The 13902-nt window shown below is 41.9% G+C and overlaps 2 protein-coding genes across 2 annotated transcripts in view; one reads left to right on the top strand and one right to left on the bottom strand.

Moving 5' to 3' along the window:
* The first annotated feature begins 1084 nt into the window (after positions 1-1084).
* Positions 1085-2727, top strand: LOC132659052 (calcineurin B homologous protein 2). Its single transcript, XM_060408668.1, has one exon. The coding sequence runs from the start codon at positions 1281-1283 to the stop codon at positions 1869-1871; it is 591 nt and encodes a 196-aa protein (XP_060264651.1). The 5' UTR covers positions 1085-1280; the 3' UTR covers positions 1872-2727.
* A 6160-nt stretch (positions 2728-8887) lies between these two features.
* The window catches only part of LOC132658880 (uncharacterized), a 28209-nt gene continuing 23194 nt past the window's right edge, over positions 8888-13902 (bottom strand). The window contains exon 4 of the mRNA XM_060408483.1: positions 8888-12370. Within this exon, the coding sequence (XP_060264466.1) occupies positions 12272-12370 (99 nt within the window). The 3' untranslated portion in view covers positions 8888-12271. The remainder of the gene's footprint in view (positions 12371-13902) is intronic.

Below are 13902 nucleotides of genomic sequence, written 5' to 3'. Positions count from 1 at the left end.
AGATGGAGAAAAATGGAAAGTGTCAGACTTTATTTTGGGGGGCTCCAAATCACTACAGATGGTGACTGCACTCATGAAATTAAAAGACACTTGCTCCTTGAAAGGAAAGTTATGAACAATTTACACAGCATATTAAAAACAAAGGCATCACTTTGCCAACAAAGGTCCATCTAGTCATGGTAAGATTTTTTTCTAATAGTCATGTATGGATGTGGGAACTGCACCATAAAGAAAGCTGAGCACTGAAGAAGTGGTTCTTTTGAGCCTTGTTTTTGGAGAAGACTCTTGTAGAGTCCCTTGGACTGCAAGCAGATCAAACTAGTCAATCCTAAAGGAAATTTATCTTGAATATTCATTGGAAGGGCTAATGCTGAAGTTGAAACTCCAATTGTTTGGCCACCTGATATGAAAAGAGCTGACTCATTTGAAAAGACGCTGATGCTGGGAAAGACTGAAGGCACAAGAAGAAGGGGACAACAGAGGATAAGATGGTTGGATGGCATCTCCGACTCAACGGACATGAGTTTGAGCAATCTCTGGGAGCTGGTGATAGACAGGGAGGCCTAGCATGCTGCAGTCCATGGAGTTGCAAAGAGTTGGACACAACAGAGTGACTGAACTGAACTGAACTGAACTGAACTGAATACTGAATGGGTAAAAGGGAAAAGTCATATTTGATAATTTTAATACTTAGATTTTCAAACACTTTACAGTTGTAATCCAGTTTCAGGTTTTGAAAACAACAAAGTAATTATACCATATCAGTGAATTCTGTGGTGATTAAGATGGTCAGGTCTCTTGTGCTTTCACTCCAAGTGTGCAGGTTCAATCCATGGTTATGGAACTAAGGTCCTCTAAGCCACATGACAAAAAAAAAAAAAAAATTACAAATTATCTATATAAATTTGTATTTAATTTATGTAACTAAATTAAGTGTATGTAATGGGAAATGTATGTATGTAATGGGAAAGACAACTTACTTTTTCTGTGTTAGGCATAGCTTTTGTACTATTTGTACTGAGTCATTTCCAAAATAACTGTCAGATATATGTTTTCTTTTTTTAAATTGTATTTATTTTGGCCTGTTGTTCGCGCCCGCCCTGCTGACCCCGCCACCCTGGGCCCGGCTTTCCATTCGCCCGGGTCGCGGGTGGGAGGCAAGGAACGCCGGGGTTCAAGAGCCTGGCTCCCCGCCAAGGCTGCGGCCTTCGGCCCCGGGGCCACAGGCGGCCGCGCCTGGGCGGCGGGCGGGAGGACGGCGGCCCGGCGGCAGCTCAGCCATGGGCTCCCGCAGCTCCCACGCCGCCAGGATCCCCGACGTGGACAGCCTCCGGCGGGAGACCGGCTTCTCGCAGGCCAGTCTGCGCCGCCTGTATGACCGATTCCAAGCGCTGGATAGGACCGGCAAGGGCTACCTGAGCCGCCTGGATCTGCAGCAGATCCGGGCGCTGGCCGTGAACCCCCTGGGCGACCGCATTATAGACAGCTTCTTCCCAGACGGGAGTCTGCGACTGGACTTTCCAGGCTTTGTCAGAGTCCTGGCTCATTTTCGACCTGTGGATGAAGAGGACGAAGGAAACCGGGACCCCAAGGAACCCGAGCCCCTCAACAGCAGAATGAACAAACTTCGCTTTGCCTTTCAGCTCTACGACTTGGATCGAGATGGGAAGATCTCCAGGCATGAGATGCTGCAGGCACTCCGACTGATGGTTGGGGTACAGGTGACAGAAGAGCAGCTGGAGAGCATCGCCGACCGCACGGTGCAGGAAGCGGATGAAGATGGGGATGGAGCTGTGTCCTTCCTGGAGTTTGCCAAGTCCTTAGAAAAGATGAACATCGAACAGAAAATGAGCATCCGGATTCTGAAGTGACCCCCGTTGTGCCTTTGGGTAGCTTACATGGACCAGTTCTGCTTGGGATTCATCCTCGGGGAGGCACAGCCCCAGTGAACTGTATTCTTACGTCTACACTGAGCTCTATTTAGGGCCAAGGAGAGAAAACCGGAAGGATGTGTATAATTCACCTGATCTCAGATCTGTGAATGGGCCAGAAATCTTGGCGGTTTTAAGTGACCGAAAACCCAAATCAAAGTTAAAGAAGAGTTTTATGGACGCATACATTGAAAAAGTATGAAAGTATCTTCAGAAAACTGGGAAAGTCTGGAAGTGTCTCAGGCACAGCTGGATCCAAGGGCTCAAAGGATGCTATTGGGACTCAGTTTTTCTCTGTCTCTCATCTCAACTTTCTTTTGTGTTGGATTCATTCTCAGGAGGGCTCTTTCCTTGTGGTGGAGGATGGTCACGTGCAGCTCCAGGATTCCATCCTCCTAGCGTGGGAAGAGATTTTCTGTTTTCAACAGTTCCAAGCAAAGAGTGTCCTTAGCCCCACTGGAGCCTTGTCCCTTCTCCAGGGGAATGGGACTCTCTATTTGGCCAGGACTGTGTCCTGTCCCAACCACTAAAGCCAGGAAGTAAGGCCTGAGGACTCAAGATAGGGTGAGGGGTAGTTGCTTCAAGAAAATGAAAGGCTCTTATCAGAAGGGGAAAAGATATTGATCAAGTAAAACAAGAGGTTTCCATTACTGTTGGGTTGACCAAGTGGAGGGATTCTTAAAGTCTGGTTTCTTAAATGGGTTTTCTCTGATCTCATAGGTATTTGCCAGTGTGATGAGGATGGGTAGCTGGGGAAGAGGTGATGTAAAAATAATAAAGAAGACATCTTCCTAGAGTATGAGATTAAAAAAAATTGTATTTATTTTAATTGGAGGCTAATACTTTACAATATTGTGGTGGTTTTTGCCATACATTGACATGAAACAGCCATGGGTGTACATGTGTCCCTTGATCCTGAAACTCCTGCCTATCTGCCCCGCACATCCCATTCCTCTGGACTGTCCCAGAGAACCAGCATTGGGTGTTCTGCTTCACACATCAAATTTGCACTGGTCATCTATTTGACTTATGGTAATATACATAGTTAAATGTTTTACTTTTATATTGTCCCACCCTTGCCCTCTCCCACTTAGTTCCATAGGCTGTTACATCTGTGTCTCTTTTGCTGTCTTGCATATAGGGTCGTCATTACTATCATTCTAAATTCCATATATTTGCATCAATATACTGTATTGGTATCTCTCTTTCTGACTTACTTCACTCTGCATAATAGGCTCTAGTTTCATTCACCTCATTAGAATTGATTCAAATGCATTCTTTTTTATACCTGAGCAATATTTCATTGTGTATATGTACCACAACTGCCTTATCCATGAATCTGCTGATGGACATGTACATTCCTTCCATGTCCTAGCTATTGAAAACAGTGCTGCAATGAACATAGGGGTTACATGTTTGTCTTTCTGGTTTCCTCAGTCTTTATGCCCAGCAATGGGACTGCTGTGTTATATGGCAGTTCTATTTCCAGTTTTCAAAAGACTCTCCACACTGTACTAGTCTGCATTCCCACCAACAGTGTAAGAAGATTCCCTTTCCTCCATGACCTCTCCAGCATTTACTATTTGTAGACTTTCTGATGGCAACCAGTGTGAGGTGGTAGCTAATTGTGGTTTGGATTTACATTTCTCTGGTGATGAGTGATGTTGAGCACATTTCCATGTGTTTCTTCAGTCAGTTCAGTTCAGTCACTCAGTCGTTTCCTACTGTTTGCTTTCTGCCATAAGTGTGGTGTCATCAGTAAAACTGAGTTTATTGATCTTTCTCCTGGCAATCTTGATTCCAGCTTGTGCTTCTTCCAAGCCAGTGTTTCTCATGATGTACTCTGCATAGAAGTTAAATAAGCAGGGTGACAATATACCGCTTTGATGTACTCCTTTTCCTATTTGGAACCAGTCTGTTGTTCCATGTCCAGTTCTAACTGTTGCTTCCTGACCTGCATACAGGTTTCTCAAGAGGCAGGTCAGGTGGTCTGGTATTCCCATCTCTTTCAGAATTTTCTCAGTTTATTGTGATCCACACAGTCAAGGTTTTGGCATAGTCAATAAAGCAGAAATAGATGTTTTTCTGGAACTCTCTTGCTTTTTTCAATGATCTAGTGGATGTTGGCAATTTGATTTCTGGTTCCTCTGCCTTTTCTAAATCTAGCTTGGTCATCTGGAAATTCACTGTTCACATATTGCTGAAGCCTGGCTTGGAGAATTTTGAGCATTTCTTTACTCACATGTGAGATGAGTACAACTGAGAGAAACTAAACATTCTTTGGCCTTGTCATTCTTTGGGATTGGAATGAAAACTGACCATTTCCAGTCCTGTGCCCATAGCTGAGTTATTTCAGGTTTGCTGGCATATTGATTACAGTATTTTCACAGTTCTGCCTTTGAGGATTTGAAATAGCTCAACTGGAATTCCATCACCTTCACTAGCTTTGTTTGTAGTGATGCTTCCTAAGGCCCACTTGACTTTATATTCCAGGGTGTCGGGCTCTAGGTGAGTGATCATACCATCATGATTATCTGGGTCACAAAGATCTTTTGTACAGAGCTTCTGTATATTTTTGCCACCTCTTCTTAATATCTTCTGCTTCTATTAGGTCCATACCATTTCTGTTCTTTATTGAGACCGTCTTTGCATGAAATATTCAACTGGTATCTCCAGTTTATTTGAAGAGATCTCTAGTCTTTCCCATTCTCTTGTTTTCCTCTATTTCTTTGTTCTGATCACTGAAGGTTTTCATATCTTTCCTTGGTATTCTTTGGAATGCTGCATTCAAATGGGTATATATTTCCTTTTCTCCTTTGTTTCTCACTTCTCTCTTTTCACAGCTATTTGTAAGGCCTCCACAGACAGCCATTTTGATTTTTTGCAATTCTTTTTCCTGGGGATGGTCTTGATCCCTGTCTCCTGTGCAGTATCACAAACCTCCATCTATAATTTATCAGGCACTCTGTCTATAAGATCTAGTCCCTTAAATCTGTTTCCCACTTCCACTGTATAATCATAAGGGATTTGATTTAGGTCATACCTGAATGGTCTAATGGTTTTCCGTACTTTCTTCAATTTATGATCTTAGCTACAATCAGCTCTCGGTCTTGTTTTTGCTGAATGTATAGAGCTTCTCCATCTTTGGCTGCAAAGAATATAATCAGTCTAATTCTGGGTCAACTTATAGGCAATTATTTGCAATTGGAAAAAAATATACCTTTTAGTTATACCCAAGAAGAAGACTCTTGAGTCTCTTGGACTGCAAGGAGATCCAACTAGTCTATACTAAAGGAGATCAGTCCTACGTGTTCACTGGAGGGACTAATGTTGAGACTGAAACTCCAATACTTTGGCCACCTGATGCAGAGAGCTGAATCGTTTGAAAAGTCCCTGAGCCTGGGAAAGACTGGGGGCAGGAGGAGAAGTGGATGACAGAGGATGAGATAGTTGGATGGCATTACCACAACATGGGTTTGGGTGGACTCTGGGAGTTGGTGATGGACAGGGAGGCCTGGCGTGCTGCTGTTCATGGGGCTGCAAAGAGTCAGACACAACTGAGTGACTGAACTGAATTAAACCAAAATCTAATGAAATGCTTTCTTAAGAAATTTTTGTTCTAAAATCATACTGTTGAGTCATATGGAAGTTTTCAACTAAAAATCATTTCTTCTCTTCAGGTGTCTCCTTACTGTTTTATTTTACTGCATAAGAAAAGCATGCTATAGAAAAAGATTTGTTAATTAAAACATGCTCTTTGTAATTTTCACACAGATAATGACAGTTTTGTTATGAAAATGTGTTTCTACAATGTATATCTTGTGCTATAATGAATAAAAAGTTATGTAGAGGCTTTGTCCTCTGGCATTAGATAAACTTTCACCCCATTCCAGATCTATACTTCATTCTGCTGTCAAATTTTAATGAATAACGTAAAAACTATAAAAATAAAGCTCAAAAACTTGTAAAAATGTCAGCTGCTTTGGAAAAACCTATCCTGTAATACTTAAGAATTTATGAATTTATAATAAATTTGTAATAATTGTTTGTAGCAAGAAATGTTGATTTCCTCAATTATCAATAAGGAAGCAGTTTTCTACAGGTGAGAACTTAGCTTTCCTACCTGCTGGTTACAAGAGCCAAGACAAATTTTACTAGTCTCAATTTCTCTATAAGCCTTAGATGCTTATTTTTTTTCAGGGCTGAAATAATAAAATTTAATATTATATCTAATGTTTTTTTGGTGAAATAATTGGGAAAAAAGAGCACTGCTAAGTTGCTTCAGTTGTGTTTGACTCTGTGTGACCCCATAGACAGCAGCCAACCAGGAGCCACCGTCCCTGGGATTTTCCAGGCAAGAACACTGGAGTGGGTTTCCATTTCCTTCTCTAATGCATGAAAATGAAAAGTGAAAGGGAAGTCACTCAGTCGTGTCAGACTCTAGTGACCCCATGGACTTCAGCCTACCAGGCTCCTCTGTCCATGGGATTCTCCAGGCAAGAGTACTGGAGTGGGGTGCCATTGCCTTCTCCAAAAAGAAAGAGCACATTATTTTGTAAATATTATTGTGTTGTTCAGTCACCAAGTCAAGTCTGATTTTTTGCAGTACCATGAGCTGCAGTGCACCAGGCCTCATGTCCTTCATTAACTCCCAGAGTTTGTTCAACTTCATATCCATTGAGTCGGTGGATGCTATGTAACTGTCTCATCCTTGGTCACCACTTTCTTTCTTTGCTCTCACTCTTTTCCAGCATCAGGGTTTTTCCAGTGAGGCAGCTCTTCACATCAGGTGGCCAGTGCTGGACTTCAGCTTCAACATCAGTCCTTCCAATTGACATTCAGGGTTGACTTACTTAGGACTGACTGTCTTGATCTCATTTGAGTCCAAAGGATTCTCAAGAGACTGCTCTAGAATCACAATTTGAAAGCACCAGTTCTTCAGAGCTGAGACTTCTTTGTGCATCTCACATCCATATATGATTACTGGAAAAGCTATAGCTTTGAATATATAGGCATTTGTTGGCAAAGTGATGTGTCTGTTTCTTAATAAGGTGTCTATTTTTGTCACAGGAGCAAGCATCTTTTAATTTCATGGCTGCAATCAACATCCACAATGATTTTGGAGCCCAGAAAAATAAAACGTGTCACTGCTTCCACTTTCACCACCCTCTCTTTGCCATGAAGTGATCAGACCACATACCATCATCTTAGTTTTTTGAGTACTAAACATTAAGCCAGTTTTTAAACTCTCTTTCAAGAGTCCTCTTTCAACTCTCCTTATCAAGAGGCTCTGCTGCTGCTGCTGCTGCTGCTAAGTCACTTCAGTTGTGTCCGACTCTGTGCAACCCCACAGACGGCAGCCCACCAGGCTCCGCCATCCCAGGGATTCCCCAGGCAGGAACACTAGAGTGGGTTGCCATTTCCTTCTCCAATGCATGAAAGTGAAAATGAAAGAGAAGTCATTCAGTCGTGTCCGACTGTTTGAGACCCCATGGACTGCAACTTACCAGGCTCCTCCCTCCATGGGATTTTCCAGGCAAGAGTACTAGAGTGGGTTGCCATTCCTGTCTCCAATCAAGAGGCTCACCTGCACCTAAAGTTCACAGAAGTACTATTGACAATATCTAAGATATTAAAGAAATCTAATTTCTATTGCTAGATAATGAATAAAGATGTGGCATATAAAGAAATGGTACTCATCTACAAAAGCAAAATTTTTCCATTTACAGGAAAATGGATGCACTTGGAGGGCATTCAGTTCCGTTCAGTTCAATCACTCAGTTGTTCAACTCTGTGACTCCGTGAACCGCAGCACGCCAGGCCTTCCTGTTCATTACCAACTCCTGGAGTTTACTCAAACCTATGTCCATCAAGTTGGTGATGCCATCCAACAATCTTATCCTCTGTCGTCCCCTTCTCCTTCTGCCCTCAATCTTTCCCACCATCAGGGTCTTTCCCATGAGTAAGCTCTTTGTATCAGGTGGCCAAAGGATTGGAGTTTCAGCTTTAGCATCAATCCTTCCAATGAATACTCAGGACTGATCTCCTTTAGAATGGACTGGTTGGATCTCCTTGTAGTCCAAGGGACGGACTCTCAAGTCTTCTCCAATACCACAGTTCAAAAGCATCAATTCTTTGGTGCTCAGCTTTCTTCACAGTCCAACTCTCACATCCATACATGACCACTGGAAAAACCATAGCCTTGACTAGATGGACCTTTGTTGGCCAAGTAATGTCTCTGCTTTTCAATATGCTATCTAGGTTGGTCATAACTTTTCTTCCAAGGAGTAAGCGTCTTTTAATTTCATGGCTGCGATCACCATCTGCAGTGATTTTGGAGCCCAGAAAAATAAAAGTCAGCCACTGTTTTCACTGTTTCCCCATCTATTTGCCATGAAGTGATGGGACCCGATGCCATGATCTTAGTTTTCTGAATGTTGTGCTTTAAGCCAACTTTTTCACTCTCCTCTTTCACTTTCATCAAGAGGCTTTTTCGTTCCTCTTCACTTTCTGCCATAAGGGTGGTCTCATCTGCATATCTGAGGTTATTGATATTTCTCGCAGCAATCTTGATTCCAGCTTGTGCTTCTTCCAGCCCAGCGTTTCTCATGATGTAGTCTGCATGGAAGTAAGCATGGTGACAGTATACAGCCTTGATGTAGTCCTTTTCCTATTTGGAAACTGTTGTTCCATGTCCATTTCTAACTTTTGCTTCCTGACCTGAATATAGGTTTCTCAAGAGGCAGGTCAGGTGCTTTGACACTGTTTCCACTGTTTCTCCAAATAGTTTGTAATAACTATAAGTGCAAAATAAGCTTTAAAAATTATGAATCACTACATTGTGAACCTGTAAGAAATTACACTGTACTTCAGCTATAATTTTTAAAAATAATAGTAATGAAGTAAAGGAAAAAGAAAGAAGATGTTGGATAACAACAAAGGGGAAAAAAATCAAGTTTAGAAGAGAATATAGAATTTTATTTGAGCCATACTGAGATATATAACCTGAGAGACAGACTCCCAGAAAACTCTGAGGACTATTTCACCTATTAGAAGTCAAAAACATAATCATATCCATTTGGTGGAAAAGCGAATATACATCAAAGAACATACTGATATTTTACATAAGCTTCACCAAGGAGGATACATGGTCCAGCTAGGAATACACAAAACAAATAGAAAGCTGCAGTTACCCACTACAGAGTTGGAAAATAATTCCATTCTTTTTAGAAGCTGGTAATTGATAATGTCAGAAGAAAGGAAAAGAAAAGATCTTTATAATTGAGCAGGCAGTTTCCACCTTTCAGGAACTTTGATTAATGTGCATTGCAGGTGCACACTGCACATTAGGGAGAGAAGGAGGAGATCTAAATAGACAGAGAAAGTTTTTTAATGCCTTAAAATGTAAATATTAGTTCATCTATAGTCTGAGTCCCCAGGGAAGCCCAGATGAGATAATAAACCTACCAGTTATATTATTTTCACATATTTTCTCATTCAACTAGATTGTCTTCCATTTTCTCATGTACCTTTGCTGTGAAAATGCTTTTAAGCTTAATTATGTGTCATTTAATTTTAACTATGTCTAATTTAATTATGTCTCCAAAAGTTGCTTTAAAACTCAACATGCAGAAAACAAAGATCAAGGTATCTGGTCCCAGCACTTCACGGCAAATAGATGGAGAAACAATGGAGAGAAACAGTGAGAAACTTTATTTTACTGGCCTCCAAGATCACTGCACATGGTGATTGCAGCCATGAAATTAAAAGATGCTTGCTCCTTGGAAGAAAAGCTATCTAGACCAACCTAGACAGCATGTTAGAAAGCAGAGGCATTACTTGCCAACAAAGGTCCATTTAGTCAAAGGTATGGTTCTTCCAGCAGTCATGTAAAGGTGTGGGATTTGGACCATAGAGAGAGTTGAGCAGCAAATATATGATGCTTTTGAACTATGGTGTTGTAGAAGACTTTTGAGAGTCCCTGGAACTACATGGTGATCCAACCAGTCAACCGTAAAGGAAATCAGTCCTGAATATTCATTGGAAGTACTGATGCTGAAGCTGAAATTTCAATACTTTGGTCACCTTATGTGAAGAACTGACTCACTGGAAAAGACCCAGATGTTGGGGGAAATTGAAGGGAGAAGGGGATCACAGAGGATGAGATGGTTGGATGGCATCACCTACTCCATGGACTTGAGTTTGAGCAAGCTCCAGGAGTTGGTGATAGACTTGCAAGCCTGGTGTGCTGCAGTCCATGGGGTCACAAAGAGTCAGATGTGACTGAGAAACTGAAATGAACTGACCTGAACTGATATCTCATGTAGTTAATCTTTTTTGTGCTTATTTTGCCTTCAGAGACAGACTCCAAAATGCTGTGATTTATGTCAAGATTTGCTGCCTATCTTATATTTCAGAAACTTTATCATTTCAGTTCTTTAAATATTTGTCTTTAATCCATTTTGAAAGGTTTTTTTTAATATCATTTAATGGAACCTTCTAATTTTATCCTTTTGCACTCAGTTCACTTCAGTCGCTCAGTTGAGCCCGACTCTTTGTGACCCCATGTACTGCAGCATGCCAGGCCTCCCTGTCCACCCAAACCCATGTCCATTGATCGGTGATGCCATCCAACCATCTCACCCTCTGTCGTCCCCTTCTCCTCCTGCCCTCAATCTTTCCCAGCATCAGGGTATTTCCCAATGAGTCAACTCTTCTCATGAGGTGGCCAAAGTACTGGAGTTTTAGCTTCAACATCAGTCCTTCCAGTGAACACACAGGACTGATCTCCTTTAGGATGGACTGCTTGGATCTCCTTGCAGTCCAAGGGACTCTTAAGACTCTTCTCCAACACCACAGTTCAAAAGCATCAGTTCTTTTCAAAAGCATCAATTCTTTCAAAAGCATCAGCACTCAGCTTTCTTTACCGTCCTCTCTCTCACATCCATACATGACTACTGGAAAAACCATAGCCTTGCCTAGATGGACCTTTGTTGGCAAAGTAATGCCTCTGCTTTTTAATATGTCTATGTTGGTTGTAGCTTTCCATGCAAGGAGCAAGCGTCTTTTTATTTCATGGTTGCAGTCACCATGTGCAGTGATTTTCAAGCCCCCAAAAATAAAGTCAGCCACTGTTTCCACTGTTCCCCATGTATTTGCCATGAAGTGATGGGACTGGATGCCATGATCTCAGTTTTCTGAATGTTGAACTTAAAGCCAACTTTTCACTCTCCTCTTTTACTTTCATCAAGAGGCTTTTTAGTTCCTCTTCACTTTCTGCTATAAGGGGTGGTGTCATCTGCATATCTGAGGTTATTGATATTTCTCCCAGCAATCTTGATTCCAGCTTGTGTTTCTTCCAGTCCAGCGTTTCTCGTGATGTACTCTGCATAGAAGTTAAATAAGCAGGGTAACAATATATAGCCTTGACCTACTCCTTTTCCTATTTGGAACTAGTCTGTTGTTCCATGTCCAGTTCTAACTGTTGCCTCCTGACCTGCAGATTTCTCAAGAGGCAGGTCAGGTGGTCTGGTATTCCCATTTTTTCATAAATTTCCACAGTTTATTGTGATCCACATAGGCAAAGAATTTGGCATAGTCAATAAAGTAGAAAGAGATGTTTTTCTAGAACTCTCTTGCTTTGTTGATGATCCAGTGGATGTTGGCAATTTGATTTCTGGTTCCTCCACCTTTTCGAAAACCAGTTTGAACATCTGGAAGTTCATGGTTCACGTATTGCTGGCCAGTTTTTCGAGCACTGCTTATTGAAGAGTCTACCTTTTCACTGTTATACACTCTTGTTTCTTTTGTAATCAATTAGATTTCTATCTGGGCTTTCTGTCCTGTTTCTATCTGGGCTTTTTGTCCTGTCCTTTTGGTCTTTATGTTTGTTTTTGTGAAGTACCATATTGTCTTGATTACCATAGCTTAAAAAGCCTAACTTGAAGTTAGGTAACATGATACCTCACCTGGATTTTCTTGGGAAGATCATACCTCCACTGCACACAAATATATCAAAAATACAACTGCATACGAAAAAACTGCAGAACACCTGAACACTTCCAGAAAGGCAAGATCTCATCAGAATGAGATAGGGTGAAAGGTAAAGATAAAAGAACAGGCAAATAATTTCAGGACATTATCTGCACCTGTGGGAGGGAGTCTTGAAGGAAGAAAAGTTTCTGCACACTTGGAAACCCCCGTAAGGATGGGAACAAGGGGAATTTCAGAACCTCAGAGGGTAGTGGAGCAACAGGTGTTCAGAAGGCAAAATGGAGAAAATTCACCACAGAAATAACTACTGGGTATCACTTCTCGGCTTGTACTCTTGGGCTGGGTGCTCACGCAGGCTTTAGACTCCAGGGAAAGGACTGGGATTGTCGGCTGTGAGGATATTCTGAGGGGCCAGTGTGACACAGTTGTTGGAATCCAGGCAAAACCTTAGGCATTCAAGAGAGACAACAGATTATTGCCACGGTGATACTCTAACTCCACGTGCAGGACCCCACCTTCAAGAGTGCTATAGGTGAAATAAGCCTTGGCTGTGGACGGTGACCCCAGAGGTAGATGAGCCAAACCAAGCATGAGCGGCAGAGGCAGGACTATATGAACTGCAGTTTATGATCCTAGAGGAGGGTACACTGGCCACCTGACAATTTCCAGGGCCAGGGTGGTACCAGAGGTGGAGGACAAATGGTGTGTAGTCCCAACTCCTGTAGCCAGAGCTGCCACCAAGCTGTGAAGTCAGCACAAGTTGCACCCCAAACTTTCCTGGGATCCTTAGGAGGTCAGCTCTGCTGATTGATCCACAACTTGCAGCCAACTCCCCTGGGAAAGCAAGTTATCTGCTTCAGACTGTGGCGACTTCCCACAGCTCTTGGCCACAGCAGACATTCTGCACACACAACTTTGTCTGCTGTTCCCCTCACCCTTCCTAGCCCAGTTCAGCACCTGACACCTAATGCGTTGCTTCTTTCATCCCCTTAAGCCTGAGTGAGGAACAGATATTGGAGGGCAGTCCTCAAGCAGAGGCATGTCCTACCCCAAGGCAGAGCTGGCTGTTGAGCAAAGATGAGAATGGGAATTCACTCCTGCAGCAGCAGCTGTGAGGGGTAAAATCCCCACACTTAGCCTAAGACTGTGGACTATATGAGTAATTGTGGATTTGGTAGCAAGTATAGGCTGGAGTAACGCAAGATTTGAGTCTTTATACTGCACAGAGCAGGTGCAGAAGCCTTCCTACACTGGAGGACTTTCTGAGTAGGCAAATTGGCAAAAGCACACTGTGCGGAGAGGTCAAAGAAGGAATCACTCCACACTGTGTAGAGTAAGACATTCTTCTTACTACCACTCTCTCTATACTTTTCTCTTTTTTTTTAATTCTTTTAATATTAGAAAAAAAAATTTTCATGTTAGAACAAAACATGTCTTAATGTTTTTAATTAATCTTTTTTTATTTTTATAACCTCTTTCTTAAAAAAAAATCTTGTTTTAAAATGGAATTTTCTGGTGGTTCAAATGGTCGAGTCTGCCTGCAATGCAGGAGACACAAATTAGATCGGGTTGGGACTATCTCATGGAGAAGGGAATGGCAACATCCTCCAGTATTCTTGCTGGAAAATCCCAAGGGCCAATCGACATCAATTCAGGCCCCGAAATCACTAACTGGAAAAGAATGACTCAACAGAACAAAACTGTTTTTCAATCCAAAAAATTATGGTTGAAGGAACCATCATTTAAACAATATGATCGATCAATGTGCCAAAATTACTAAATAAGGTGCTTTATTATGTTCCAATTTCAAATGTTCCTAACACCACATTTAGCTGTTCCCACAAGGCAAAGTCTTACCCAGGACCATACACTAGATTTAATTAGCAACAAGACTCCTTTTGTCTTAAAAATAATTTTCAGCTGTTTCATTTTTCTTTCTTCCTGTCACGGCTTAACATTTTTGTTAAGAGTCTAGGCC

Source organism: Ovis aries, chromosome Y (assembly GCF_016772045.2).
Source record: "Ovis aries strain OAR_USU_Benz2616 breed Rambouillet chromosome Y, ARS-UI_Ramb_v3.0, whole genome shotgun sequence".
Lineage (NCBI taxonomy): Eukaryota > Metazoa > Chordata > Mammalia > Artiodactyla > Bovidae > Ovis > Ovis aries.
Note: the sequence above shows the minus strand (reverse complement) of the source record. Positions and strands in the feature narration are given on the sequence as shown.